The 15560-nt window shown below is 35.3% G+C and overlaps 1 protein-coding gene across 10 annotated transcripts in view; it reads right to left on the bottom strand.

Moving 5' to 3' along the window:
* The window catches only part of Scmh1 (Scm polycomb group protein homolog 1), a 167560-nt gene that overhangs the window by 34924 nt on the left and 117076 nt on the right, over positions 1-15560 (bottom strand). For 9 of the 10 annotated variants that reach the window (XM_010625942.3, XM_033767856.1, XM_033767857.1 and 6 more), the window contains one exon: positions 2954-3186. The exons of the other annotated variant lie outside the window; for it this stretch is intronic. In XM_010625942.3, coding sequence (XP_010624244.1) covers positions 2954-3186 — 233 coding nt within the window. The remainder of the gene's footprint in view (positions 1-2953; positions 3187-15560) is intronic. 10 annotated transcript variants of the gene reach the window in all.

Genomic DNA, 15560 nt, shown 5'->3' on the forward strand with positions numbered 1-15560 from the left:
AGTGCTGGGATTACAGGAGTGCACCACCATGCCTAGCAATCTATCTTTTTTGAATGAAATGCCATTTATTCTATTTACACATTTCTGTTAATCTAGGAAGCTTTCCTAGTTTCCCTCTACTTTTTGCTACCTTTGTATTTTGTGCTTTTGCATTTGTCAATGTATTGACATTATATGTTTATATAAAGCACCCCCTACTAGCCTGGAACTCCTCGAAGGTCTAGTTGTGAGTAACATTCCTTGCTTAGGTACTTAATATATAAATACTTAATACTTAATATAATACTTAATATATAAATAAGTTTAATAAATGTTTTTCATGAAGCATACAGTATGAATCACCAGTAATGGGAGATTAATAAGTAGAATTTCAGAGAAATCTGTTATCTCCTCTGCTTTTTGGGACAGTTTCTGGGGAAAAAGATCTCAGAAGGTTCCAAGAAATTATTTTGTATTAGCTTTTTTTTTTTTCAGATTTGTTTTGAAGAAATTATTTTCTAAAAGCCTTCCTAATATAAGGAAAATAGCTTCAAGGAGATCCAGAAATTCTCTTTTACTAACTGCCTCATAAGGGTCCACTGAGGCAAGCTGTATAAATCGGTTTGCCTTTTAGGACTGTACCATTTAAAGAAATCACACTGGAAGCAGCAGGCATACATAAGATGGCTTTGCTTGGGAAAGTTATGCAAGCCCTAGTCAGAATTGGACATCAGCTTCTTTTCTTTTCTTTTTTTTTGGGGGGGGGTTATTTTCTGATATTGTTATAAAGTGAAAATCCATGTAGGTATTGAGCCAGGATTAAAGGGAAAGATTAGTCCAATTTTAATGAGTTTTTTGATAGGATTTCCTGGGATTCCTGAAAGAGCAGGCTTGGTAATTAGGTGTCATTACTATACAAGAAAGCCATAAGATGAAAAGCATTATTACTACCTGAGATAGGTGCATTTTCATGTACTATATCTATTTATATGTTACCTCATTTCCATTGTATAGGAGAGAAAATTGAGGCTCAGAGCCTTCCCCAAAGAAGTTTTCTCAGAGTCATACAAGAAGCCCCAAGTGGATATGAGATTTAAACTTGTCTGTCTGGCTTCAAAGCTTTCCTTTTTCCTTCAAAAAGGATTGTAAGGCTCATGAATAAAATGGAAAACAGATAATTCTTGTAAGAGTAGGCAAAATTATAGGAAGGGGAATTAGGGAATCAAATGCCAGGACATAAAATACAGGATAGGATGAGAACGACTGCTTTCAAGAATAGAAATAAAGACTTTGGTTACTATGTTCAAAATCTCCTGTGGGAGCAAAACAGAGGCAATCATAGTTCCTGGGTTTTAAGGGATCTTAAAGGTTATTTAATCCAACCATCCATCTAAAGCTTCTACCTCCTCTGCCTGAAAAAACAAGCCTTCTGTAGAGTCATCTAGTGCCTGATGAAATATTATTAGTGACAGAAGCTATTTTTATTTTGAGATACACTTAATTGTTCCTTTTATGTTGTGAAGATCTTCTTCTTGAATACTTGCTTATTGGTTCTGTTTCTACCTTTCTGACCATCTTCAAGATGTGTCTATATCATCAAAACCATTTCTTTTCAGACCTTGGCATTCTAGGGACTTTAGCCTTTCCTCCACAGCATCAGGAAAAGGGAGTATAAGAGATAAAAATGAACTATGCCTCAGGTTAGGGGTTGGTTATAACAGATCAGAAACAGATTTATCCCTATACAGGAGGATTAGGATATGACATGGAGAATTCAAAGGCATTAAGCAAGAGACAGCTGAGATTAGTAACATCACTGCTAAAATCATCCATCCATCCACCCACCCACCCATTCCTCCATCCAACAAACATACTGAACATCTCTCAAGAGACTGAGATACAAGGCAGTGTAGGAGAAAAAAAGATTAGGTTATTGACCTTCAGAAACTTACATTCTATAAGAACTTAAGTCAGCTAGAGCTACTAAGCAATCAAAGCAAAGAATCATACAGACAGACAAACCAATCAACTAACCAACCAACCAATTCTAGGGAAGAATATGAAACTGGGAAGGACAATGCAGAGAGAATAGGGCACCATTTCCACATTGGAACTCTGGTATTCTAGTTCAAGAAAGAGATTCTGAAAAATCCCAATATTTAAGAAATGAGTGGAGGAGGTGATGCTAGAGAGGGGCTTGGGAAGCTGCTGAGGAACTTTTTTTTAATCCATGTTAATTCTTTCCCTGGGGAAGATACCCATCAAAAACTCTCATGACTAAGAGGGAGTACTTTCAGTAAAACTGCTCAAAAAAGCTTGGCTCAACAACAGTCTTTTTCAAAGCTAGATGTTAAGTGTTATGTCCCTTAAGAAATGTAGAGTAAAAATGTGGTAGGATAACAGTGACATTAGAACTAGAAGACCTAGGGACCAATTCAAGCAGCCTTTGACATTTACTAGCTATATGACCTTCAAAAATTATTTCACATGTCTAAGTCTCAATGTACTTAACAATACATAATGTTAATATCTTCCAGAGTTTTATGAAGATCATACAATATTATGAAATGGTGTCTAATACAGGGTCTGACACTAAAGAAGGGACAGGGTTAGCAAAATAAATATATTTACAAAATCAATTTGTTCTTTCTGTTCACATGTCTTAACAGAGTGGGACAGTTAATAAGAAGCAAGGGCCTTCTAGTTATGAAAGACATTAAACAAGAATCCCCTAAAATATGAGTAATTTCAAAGTGAGAATTTGTTTCCTATCCCCATGATCTTATCTCTAATATCACTAACTCCAAGAAAAGCAGCTAAACAGGAATGATAATCTAGTACACTGCTCTTGAAATCATAACACTAGGTAAAGAAAAGGGCCAAGATATGCCCCTTTCTGGGGTGGAAGGATATGGATGAATTACCCCTTTCATTACATCTTTCCCCTTTCTAAAAAACTCACATTTTTACCTACCTTACTGCCAGGTTTGGGGCCCCTCTTCTTTGGGAATTTCAAAGGTTCAGCTGACTTTGATGGGGTAGAGATGGGATGGGGAATAAGGGTCTTGGGTGTTCGGCCCCGCTTCTTTCCTGGTTTACGCCCCCTCTGCCCTGGTTGGTGCTCCAAGACAGTTTTGGTGTTGCTGTGGATGCTGGGCTTCTCAATGTTCACATCAGATGCAGGGTAGGGATTCTTTGGAATCACAACTGAAAGAAAAAGACTCATTCTATCACCCCTCCTTCCCTTGCATTCCCATCCCAGACAGAAGAAAAAAGGACTTGCACTTCTGCTTGGAGAGTTTTGTCCCAGGAAGCTGCTTTCCTGGCATTTGACCTAAATGTTTAGAAAATCACAGAAGAAACTTGAATTTAGAGTGACTAAAACTGAAAGTTTTAAATTATTTCTGCCAAATAAAGATCAAATTATTAAAGATTTATCCCCAAAGTGTCTAAGACAATACCTAAATCCAAGCTGAAGCACATGAACAGAAGAATCACAGCTCAGAACTGGATTGGCTCTCAGCTCACACTCCTTTCCTGAGAATAAAAATCTGAGGCACAGAAGAGGACATGATGCCTCCCCAGGTAGTACTCAGTGAGCTAAGAACTTCTGTTTTGAAACTTAGCCAGGACTCCACTGACAAGCACATCTACATTAATCTACTTTCAGTGTGATTATTACAGTGAGAACCAATGAAACACATGGAAATACACACCTTCTAGCATCTTTCTTAATCTTAAAAACCTTTGCTCCCTATTAATTACCTTTAAGGTAAAGTTTATCCTGCTATCCAAGGACTTCTGTGCCTTTATGTCTGCCTTGCTCTCCTAACTATACCTGATGCCATTTACTGTCACCTAATTTCTTGATCTACTAGCCCCATATTCTGAAATCTCTTTTATTCTTGGTTAGATACTGTTTCAACATTCAACCTATGGCCAGTTCTTTACTGAGGCCTTACTCAGTCTCGAACTCATTCAATGCTCTCCCCAACTCCAATGTATTCTGTATGCATTTATATTAGTGTGCTTCTTAATTTTATTCCAAGCATCATCATTTTCTAAAATTGAGAAATTTTTGAGACAAAGGTATCTAGCTCATTCCATGAACAGTTATTTGGCACTTACTATAGGTTGTACACAGTTCTAAGCTCTGGAGATAGAACAGTGATCAAAGCATACACAATTTCCACTCTCATGGAGTTTACCTTCTAGTGGGACAGATAGAAAATAAGCAAATGTACAATATGTCAGGTGCTGATAAGTGCTATGATTCAAATCAGTTCAGCCAGGGATTTGGCTCAGTGGTTCCGCCACCTGCCTTGCAAGTACAAGGGCCCAAGTTCAATCCCCAGTACAAAAAGAAAAAAAAAAGTGAAAAACAACAAAAAGCAAATCAGTTCAGGGAAAGAGATTGAGGTGTATAGGGAGTCCCTATGAGGAGATGACACTTACGCAGAACTCCCAAATGAGACAAAGGCACACACCTATGAAGACCTGAAGGAAGAACCAGAAGAACCTTTCAAGTAGACGGTGTAAACAAGTACAAAGATTGTGAAATGGAACATATTAGTGTGTTTGCCGAAGGGGAAGGAAGTTAGCATAGCTGGAACTGAGTGAGCAAAGGGGAGGTGGGAGGGATAGTATGTTGGAGTAGCAGTAACACTGTTTAAGACTTTGTAGACTGTGAATACAAACTGAACTTATTCTAGGTTCAAAGACAAGTCACTGAACAGGGAAATGACAAGATGTATTTAGAAAAATGGTCACAAAAAATGCACCACCAAGCATTTCAATTAAGACACAAAACTGGAAAAAACGAAATGCTCAATAAAATAATTGTTTAAAAAACATGGTATATTCATATAGGGACATACTACACAGAAATAAAAAAAAAAACTTTGTGGCAACAAGAATGTATCTTACAGAAAGTGTTAGACAAAATAATTCAGAGTATATATTATGATTCCTTTATATGAAATTTGAACACAGTGGATATTTTTGAGGGGGTTGGATAGGTAGGGTTTTTACTAAAAGGCAGCCCAAATGAGACTTCTGAGAGTCAGAAACAAATTGTATCAGATAAAAGAGAGAAAAAAAGACAAAAGATAATAGTGAGCCAGAATCTTAGAATGAGGTAGTATTACTGGAACAGATGAGTAGCTGGATTTAAATATACTTTGAAGGAGGAGCTGACGTGATTGGGTATCAGTGAACAGAAAATTAGCAAAGAGAAAATGTAAAATTATACCAAGTAGACTCAATTAAAATCATATTTAATAAGAGGGAAGAGCCACAGATGATCCAATGTTATTGCTTTAAGCAGCTGGGAGAATAATGATGTCATGTACATAAACACTGGGAAAAGAAGTCCAGAAAAATACAGAGATATTAAGTAGGTAGTTGTATATATGAATCTGGAATTCCAAAGAGCTAGCTAGGACTGTAGATAACATTTTGAGAACCACAAGTATGTAAATGATATGTAAAACTATTGTGTTAGATGATATCACCTAGGGTATGAGTACATACTCAAGAAAGGGGTCAGATGTGGTGGTGCAAGATTGTAATTCCAGCCCTTTGGGAGGCTGAGGCAGGAGGATTTCAAGTTCCAGCACATTCTGGCAACTTAATGAGACCCTGTCCCATAAAATAAAAAGGGATGGGGATGTATCCCAGTACAAAGGCCCTGTGTCCAATCCCTAGTACTTAAAAAAGACAATATGGCAAGAAAAAAAGAATATTTCTCTGATATTCCAATATTTGGAAGCTGGAGAGAAGAAAAGGATTCAGCAAAGGAGATTAAAAAGTGTAGCTGAATCCTGAAGGAAATGAGACGAATGTGCAAGTCCAGAAGAAAGAGGGAATGGCAGCACATTATCCACAATGGAGACATTGATATCATGTGTCTCCTGATGTAACACACTGAAGACACTATATGTCTTCAAGTTATAAAATAACCATGTATGTGTTATCTCTGTCCCAAATCAATAATCCCTCAGTCTCACAGACAAAACTGAGGCACACTCAACAAAATGCCAGCCTGACACCATCATGAGGAAAAAAAAAAGAACTATTCCAAATTCAGGAGACTAAAGACTAAAGTGATTCACAGTTAATATAAAATGTGTGATTCTCTACTGAAGTCTGGATTAAAAATAACTTTTGGGAAAGAAAAGAACAATTGACAAAATTTGCACAACTATTAGGTAATATTTGACGCCAGGTATGGCTTACTGAGTTTGATGTTGAGTTCAGAAAGACCTCCTGGGGCATCAATAAATGCATTATCTAATAAATCTGAAGCTGTATATATAACCTATGATTCAGGAACTCAAATCATAGGTATAAACTCCAGAGAAATTCTTATACATCCACACCAGCATATGTATAAAATAATCCTCATAGCAAATAATATTTGTAACCACTGAAAACTTGAAATAATCCAAATGTCTACTATTGATAAAGTGAATTTAGGTTGGGGAGGTAGCTTTGTGGTAGAGTATGTGCTTAGCATGTGTGAGGCTCTGGGTTCAATGCCAGTACACACATGAAAAAGTAGTTCTCAGAGTGTGGTTGGGGGGCTTATGGATCCTTTAGAAGGTTTATAAGGCCAAAACTATACTTACTTATGATGATACAACATATTATTTGCCTTTCTCACATTCATCCTCTCACAGTGAAGCTTTCTAGAGAAGCTACATGTATGATGTCCTCACTCTGATAACTAATGTAATATGTACTTGTGTATTCTTTTACTTGAAAAATATTTATTCATTACTAAATATTTTTGAACAGAAATCATTACCTACATTTTTGGGTACATAAACATTAACATATAACATGTAAATACCCATGATATCACAATCAAGGTAATAAAGATATTCATCACCTCAAAAAGTTTTTTGTTTCATTGTGGGTTTTTGTGTGTGTGTGGTAAAAACACTTAATATAAAATCTACCCTCTTAAGAAATTCTTAAGTGCATAATACATATTGTTAACTATAGGCATGATGTTGTACAGCAGATCTCTGGAACATATTCTTCGTGTATGACTGGAACGTCATACCCAATGAGTAACAACCTCCCCCCATAGTGATGTCCAGTGATGTCAAACCTTTTAGAGCTTTCAGTAACACAAACATCCTACTGTGCCACATGTGCCATAGGTTTGCCACCATTGCTCCCTGGCAACCATGTTATATTCTTTGCTTCTTTGTATTTGATTAGATACTTCATATAAATGGAATTATACAGTATTTGTCCTTTTGTGACCAGTGCCTGTCTTTTCTCTAAGACTGCATTCCATTGTATGGATATACTACAGTTTCTTTATCTGTACTTCCTATGTTGTTCCTATGTAATATGTGCTTGTATATTCCTATTTTAAAAGGTTTTAAATTTTATTATGGCAGAATGGAGAGATACAATTCACATACACAGAAAGTTCTTTGAGGTATTTAATGATACAAAAGCTCCCTGAGGTATTGTGTACCTAGAATGTACCAATAAACTCAATAAAAAAATAAAAATAAAAAAAAAAGCTCCCTGAGATCAAAGAGTTTGAGAACCACTGATACATAATTTTGTCTTCTTTTTTCCAACATGTTGTAGGGCAACTCTCACTAAATTCAACTCTCTACCTATTCCACACCTGACCCTGAATAACTAAACAAGTGAAATGTTTTTACTTTAAATTACTTTAAATCTCAAGACTACTCTTATTTTCCCAGTAATAGAATATGGAATCTAAGAAGAGTAGGGAGGTAAGTTATTCACTTTGGTATTCCTGCCAACACACAATGAGATGCCAAGGTCTTAACTGGTAGCCAGTATGTGTTTGCAGAATAAAAACATAAACACAGAACAGAACAGGGCTTTACTTAGCTCTTCTAATAGAAAATAGTTTCACATCTCTTTTTCCCTTTAAGTTTACACATAAAAGTCCATGATGCCAACTGGCAAAGAGGTTGCTTTCTCTGGCTCAAATGACTAGACAGAAAAAACTCAAACATATCTTGAACAAGTCTGAAAAATCAGGTTATACAGGTATTGTGTGAGCAGCTGGGACTGAGATTAGGCTTCACACTAATTTAAAAGCTTCTTAATAAATGAATTTTCTTAGGCTATCCTGAGGGATTCCAAGATTGGAAAGTTCTTTCTGTATGGAAGTCCTGACCTGCCTTGCCACACTGTAACTTAATTATCCTACTTGGAAAAAAAACTGGATTGGTATCAGGGGACCAGCGATCTAATTCTAGTTCTATCCCTTATGGAATGACCTTGAGTTTGTCTTTTAAACATAACCCTTTTTTTCTAATTTTTATTGAGTTTATTGGTACAATCTAGGTATACAATACATTTACATTCATTATTGGGATCCTGTACCTTTACACGATAGGTCTTCATTCTCATTTTTTCCCGTTGTCCCTGCCCTTTCACCCCCTCCTCCTTTCCCCATTTACAAACACTTTATTTCCATTTTTTCATTTTCTCATATTTTTTTCCTCTCCCTTATTACCTTTCTCCCACCCTTCCCACTTTCCCTACACCTTTAGCCCTTTACTTCCTATTTCATATTATTAATTATCTCATTAGGATCTTGTGTACTATTATAGTTTTTCACACCAGAGAAACTATTCGGTATTTCAGTTAAAGAAATCTCTATATGAACATTAAAAATAGGGAATCCTAAAATAAAACTAAAAAGGAAAGTAAAAGAGAAAAGGCAATGATGTAAAATTAAAATAATCCTTAATTCTGAAGATGAAAATGGTCCTTGAACATATTTAAGTTGCTTCTTGCTCTTGTAGTCTTATATTATTCTCTTTTTTTCATTTTTTAGAGAATACTTTATTAGTTTCTGTAATCAAACCCACGAAGATATGACCTTACATATTTAATACAGTGCATTACCCCTGTAGAAATGGAAAAAAATTAACATTTCTAGACCACCATGGCTGTTAATTTCTGTACAATGGCAACTCAAAACAGTAAATTGGTTAAACATAATCCTTTCTTATTTTTCCCAATATATATAATTAAATAATTTAATGACTTCCACTTTTTAGGAAGACAAAGAATATTATTCATCGTATTAACACTACAAAGGTTGACAGAATTTGACTGTTAATCAACATTACTTTGATAAAGTTTCTGTACATTTGTGGTTTCATCTTGCCTTCATGATGATCTTGGGAAGGCTGACATTTGTTTGACAAATGAGGAAAGTGAACCTCAGAGAAGTAAAAGTGGCACAGTCAGGCATGATACAACCTTTGGAGTTTTCACTTTGCACACACTGTCAAACAGCCTAGGAAGGAGATCTGTCTGGATCAGCAAAAGCACAGTGGCAATTATGTTTTAATCAATTTGGCCACATTACTTGAAGTTTGGTAAATCTTAAGTATTGAGGTTGGCCAAGTACCTACTTTAGAAAGAACTCAGAGTGATTCTTGCCCTAAAGAAGCATGATCTTTAGAAGACAGGATGCAGATCTTTGCACAGTCAACCATAACTCAGTGGGTATGTTAAATTCAAGATAAGGCTGAACATCTTGGTCAGAAAAGTACTGAAGAGTTTTTTTGGTTCAAGCAAGATTTGTCAATAAATGCTAAAGCTACAGGGTGAAAGTTTGATGAAAAGCAGGGTATTTATAGTCTCAAAGTATTTTTGCACAAGATAACTAATTATAAGAGAAAAAACAGTACAGAGTGAAATGTGGTATCCAGTACAGCTAGAATCAAGTTATTAAAGTTACTATCTATAGTAACAAGATAGATATCATGTATGTCTTGGGAAGAATGTCACCACCTGCGTGTCTTGACTCTAATCATGAGCTAACATCAGAAAATCCCAGAGTGAGAGCCAATCTGCAGACTAACTTGAAAAATATTTATGAAAATTTGTTAAAGTCACAAAACACAAGGAACAAGAGACTGTTGTAGATTAAAAGAGACTAAAGCCAGGTGTTGTGGTATATGTTGGTAACCCCAGCAGTCTGGGAGGTTCGAGGCATAAGAATTACAAGTTTTTGGTCCAGCTGGGGCAACTCAGCAAGACCTCATATCAGAATAAGAAAATACATAAAAGAGCTGGGGATGTGAGGAACCTGGGTTCAATCCTCAGAAACCATTCCCTCACTGCCACACACATGAGAGAGAGGCACAAAAGATGCATGATGCTTAAGCATAATTCTGATCTAGAATTTTTTTTCCCTAAGACACTGCAGAATTGAGACAGCTGACAAAATAATTATAGGTTATAGATTAGCCACTGATACTATATCAATACCAATTTTTTGGTTTTAAAATAATTATGTAAGATCTACAGGTTAGCTCTTATTACTATATACTGTATTAACTTCAAATTTAAAAAACAATATGTTCATATAAGATAAAGCCCTTGTTTCTAGAAAATATGTGCTAAAATATTTAGTAGTAAAGAGATTATGTGTGCAAGTTATTGTCAAATGGTTCAGAAAAAACCATATCATGACACATAATGGCATAATTACAAACAGGATAAACAGTATAAGTGGAATAATATAAATGAGATAGAAATGTTAACATATGAGGAGTCCTGGTGAAAGGGGAATTCTTTGTATTACTATTTCAACTTTGGTGATAGTATAAAGGTGGAATTCTTTGAATTAGTATTGCAACTTTGATGACAGTCAGTATAAAGGCAGAAACTCATCTAAAGCAGGACAGCAGCATACAAAGATAGAACTGCTCTGTGTTTCTTGACAAATTTCTTCTTACCTGTGCATATATATGTGTATGTAGTCTTATACTTTTGATGAATAATGATGACAAAGTCAGATATAAACTGTTAAGACCACAAATGCAGGAAACAGTTTGCATATGGGTTTCCCCAAATGATAGAGTTCAGCTTGCTAAAAAGAAATGACATTTATTAAGCACCTCCCATGAAAGAGGTAGCACACTATGTGCAATAACAGAATGGACAACTCTCACTGTCATTAAAATTCATTAAGGTGCACAAGAAGTATTATACTTCCAGTTAAAATGCTAGGCTTTTAAATTGTGTCTATGAGGCATATATTAAAGTGATTAATTTGAGTAAGAGGTAGAATCTGAATTTTGGATGACTTATTTCAAATTCTGTTTCTATCATACTATACATCTTTCCTCTCATTCATTCATTCACTCATTTGCTTACACAATCATCCAACAAACAGTCACTATTGGGCTATATTATATAGTAGTTATATTGTATGAAAATTCACTAAGTGGAAAATGAAGTTTCTGCTGAGAAGATGTGAGGATCTAGAGTTCCAGGCAGACAAGGCAGCAGGTGCAAAGGCTTTAGGGAAAAAATGAGCTTGACTTATTTAAAAAACAAGAAGGAAGAGAGACTGCAATCGAATAAACAAAAGAAATACTGGTACAAGATGGATTCAGAAAAATAGATGCACTTAGGTCATGTAGGACCTTCTGGGTCACTGTAAGAACATGATCTAATTTATTTCTGAAAAAGATAACTCTGGATACTCTATGGAAAATGGATTTACAGGCAGGTAAGAATGGAAGCAGAGAAGTCTTAAGGAGGCTGTCTGTTCCAACAGACTGAGATTGAAGTGATAGCCATGAGGATACAAAAAATGGATTAATACAAAGCACCTTTTAAAAGCAGAGCTAACAGTGCTGCTTAACTAAACAGAGTGGGGGAGAAAAGGAACGATGTAGGATGAACTGGTTGTCATTTACCATGATGGGGCAAACTAAAGAAGTAGGTTTTGAAGATGGTAGGTTAGGAATCAAGAATCTCTAAGGATATTTTATATTCTAAGTGACTTTTAGATCTGTACAGATGATGGAGAGGTATGACCTAAAACTCAGATTTTTGTGAAAAGTTAATTGGCTCTGGAATCAGAAAGATCTGGTTTCATCTATCTTGGGTCTACCACCTGCAAGTGGTATGTTCTTTCTTGTTTAAGTGGTATGCTCTTGTACAAGTGATATGCTCTTGATGGAAAGAAAGCAGGGAAAGTGCATGTGATAAATGGCAGGTTATTTAGCCTCTCAACAATGGGACAATGTGTATAGTTAGTGTGTAAGATCAGCCTAAAGCTGATCTGAAAATGGAAGCTAGTAATAAACATTTTCTTAAGAAATAATACACAGTAAGGAATGAAAATCTGTGGTTATTTCCATGAAAACATAGGACAGCTCTCTTTGGCATCATCATATTGCTAGCAAATAATTAAATAAAACCGAATGTATTTGAGGAAAAGACCAAGAGAGTAATCTGAGGTCTTATGAAAATTAATATGTACAGCCAATGTTCTGGAGATCCCAAACTAAAAGGTGAAAAGAAATCAGGAAAGGAAGGAGTAAATTTCTAGCCTTCATATCCCCATGAACCACATGTGGCACAGTAAAAAGAACAGTGACCCAGGATAGAATAAACAGTGCTGGGTTTTTTGTTTTTGTTTTGTTTTTTTCTTTGGTTTTTTGAGACAGGGTCTTACTACATAGTTGAGACTGACCTGGAACCCACTATGTAGCCCAGGCTGGTCTCGAACTCACAGCGATCCTCCTGCCTCAGCCTCCCAAGTGCTGGGATTACCTGGGATTACAGGCATGCGACACCATGCCCGGCCAACAGTGCTGTTTTTGAAACTATACTGTTATACCACTTTGATAAATTTGTCTTTGTTTCACTTCTATGGTCTGTAGATCCTTCAACGTGCTTTTCTTTAGAGTGATAAGTCTTCTATATAAGCATAGTAAATATATCATGCTTAGTTATAAATGTTTCTATAAAACTAGATGTGCATTTTGGGGGGATGCTACTCCACAAAATGTACTGACCAATCTCCTACTCTGATCCTTCTATACCCTAGGTTTGGGAGCTTGGTTAGTCTGGAGGAGGATGTTTGTCTTGAAGAGGCTAATTCTGCCAGTAATAAAAGTTCACATATAATTAAAAACAACAACATAGATGAACTGTTAATCAAACATAAAAGGGAGAAAGAAAAAGTATGACAAGAAGTATTACAAGTATTACAAGAAGCAACAATGTTCAAAATGACTAAATCAAAGTCAACTAAAAACCCTAAGGAGACTACTTTGTGTTTTTTTTATCCAATTAAATTTGAAAACCTAGATGGAATGGATAACTTCCCAGGGAAACGGTTTATTGGAATCCATCCCAATAAAAAAAGAAAGCTTAAACAGATCAATTTTGATGGAAAAGTAGTAAAAGGTATGAAGCAACTACCCTATAACAAAGTGGTAGGCCCACACAACTTTACAGGGGGAATTTTAAGCATGTGACCAAATATAATGGAACGAACAGAGAGAAAGTTATCAAGGAACTCTCACAATCAAGTAGCAGCCAAAACAGTTTCACAGAATTTTACCAGGACTTTATAGAGATCACATGGTGCCAATGTTATTTACATTCTTTAAGAGCAGAGAAAATGAAGGAAACCTAAATCCTTTTTATGAAGTAAAGATAGCATTGAAGTAAAGGTAACACTGATATCATATCTAAAAAAAATAGCACAATCAAGAAAATTACAAATATTACTTGTGAATACTGATATAAAATGGTAAATAAAACATTAGTAATCAGATTCTAACATCAAACTAAGAAAATAGTGCACATTACTGAATAAACTGAAAAAATATGGATGACAGGCTAAACTACTGTATCAATGTTAAAAATTTTATCTATGGTAGATAAAGCACATGATAGAGCAAATGAGGTAAAATGTTGATAACTGATGAATTTGGGGAAAGAGAGTCTTTGTGCTACTGTAACTTTCTGTGAGCTTTAAATTATTTCTAAAAAAAAAAGTTTGAAGAAGCAGCTCATGACGAAGTTGGGTTTCTACTAGGAATGCAAAGATAGTGCAATACTGGGAAATCAATCAGTAGACCACATTAATAAAGCTAAAGAGAAAAATTATGTGATGACTCTCTCCATAAATACTGAACATACTTCTGACAAAATTTAATACTTAAGAAAATACAAATAATCAGCTACTTCCTTAACATGATAAAAATATATGCATCTAATTCTAAAGGCAACATTTTTTTTCTTTAAAAAAAAAGAGGTTTCATTTATGAAAGTACAATTTCAGAAGGTAAAGTAGTGAAAGACTAACTTTATACAGGCATATTTTAGTGGACTGGTCGTCTTTCTCCTGGTTAAGGAGTTTCTATAACTATGACTGATATTTTACAGATGGTTTTCATCTCCCAAGAGTTTCTGCTTTAAACAACAGAGCTGGAAGTCTGGGTAAGACATATATATTTCCTTTGTGCTTGTTTTTTTGTTCTTGAAGATCTGAATAATCTTGATAAAGATGATTCAATTTAAGAAAGAATACGCTACATTCCTGAAGGAAGACTTTCTCTCCTTCAGTTTATCTTATTTTGTTTGTAGTTGTTTCAAGCCATTGTTTTAACAGAAGCAGTTCATTCTTAATTTCAATCAAATGCTGCCTTTTCTTTTCGATATCTGAAATCATCTCAGCATTCTTTCTTTTCAGATTTTTCAACATATGGCCTTCTTTTAGCATTTTTCTCCCCCCAGTACCAAGGTTTAAACTTAGGACCTTGCACTTGCTACGTAGGCGAGGCACCACTGAGCCACATCCCTGGCCCTCTTTCAGCATTTTGATGATTTCTCCTTTAATAGTAAAAGTTGATGGCTTTCTTACAAATTTTCGATTCTCTGTTTATATTGTAAGAGGGTTTTCTTAAACAATAAATAACCTATGATGCCACTAGTTTTCCTTCCTTCTAGATAGCAAATATGTGTACTATCAGGAATATCTGAAGCTACAACTTTACTTCTTGATTTTTTTCTTTTTCTTATGAGGCATCTTCATTTTTTCCTGAGTTTTGTATGCATGAGTCTCAACAAACATGAGATTCTAAAAGAAACATCTTATTAGAGAAACATCAGAGGCATTCCCATAAAGGCTAGTAATAAGCCAAGGATGCCTACTATCTTTACTAATTTTTAACATTGCATTGGAAGTATTGACCAATTTATTTTAATAAAAGAAAACAAGAAGCATAAGAATTAAGTAAAAAGTAAGACAGTTTCTATTTGGAGATGATATGGCAGATACCTGCAAAACTCCAGGTATGTATTATATAATACAAAAAGCCTTAGGTACTGAAAGACACAGAATATGACTAGTTCTCACTGAGATGTACCTTAAGTATGAAAAACAGTGGAATTTGAAGAGAGTAAAAATGCAAAATGTTTCAATAATTAATTTTGCCTGTTTCATTTTAAGACATTTTTTTCTCATTGAGTTTATTGGTACTTTTTAGGTATACAGTACAGTTATACATTCATCATTGGAATTTTGTACCTTTACATGATGGATCTTGGTTCTTATTTTATCCCCATAACACTGCCCTCCCTTCACTCCCTCCACTCTTCCCTATTTACAAAGACTGTTTCCATTTTTTCCTTTTCTCATATTTTTTCTTTTCCCTTCTTTCCTTTGCCCTACCCTTCCCACTTCCCCTACTCCTTTAGACCTTTTCTCCCTATTTCACTTTATCAATTATACAATTTGAACCTTA

Source organism: Fukomys damarensis, unplaced genomic scaffold, assembly GCF_012274545.1.
Source record: "Fukomys damarensis isolate Sample0158 unplaced genomic scaffold, DMR_v1.0_HiC HiC_scaffold_23, whole genome shotgun sequence".
In the NCBI taxonomy this organism is placed as follows: domain Eukaryota; kingdom Metazoa; phylum Chordata; class Mammalia; order Rodentia; family Bathyergidae; genus Fukomys; species Fukomys damarensis.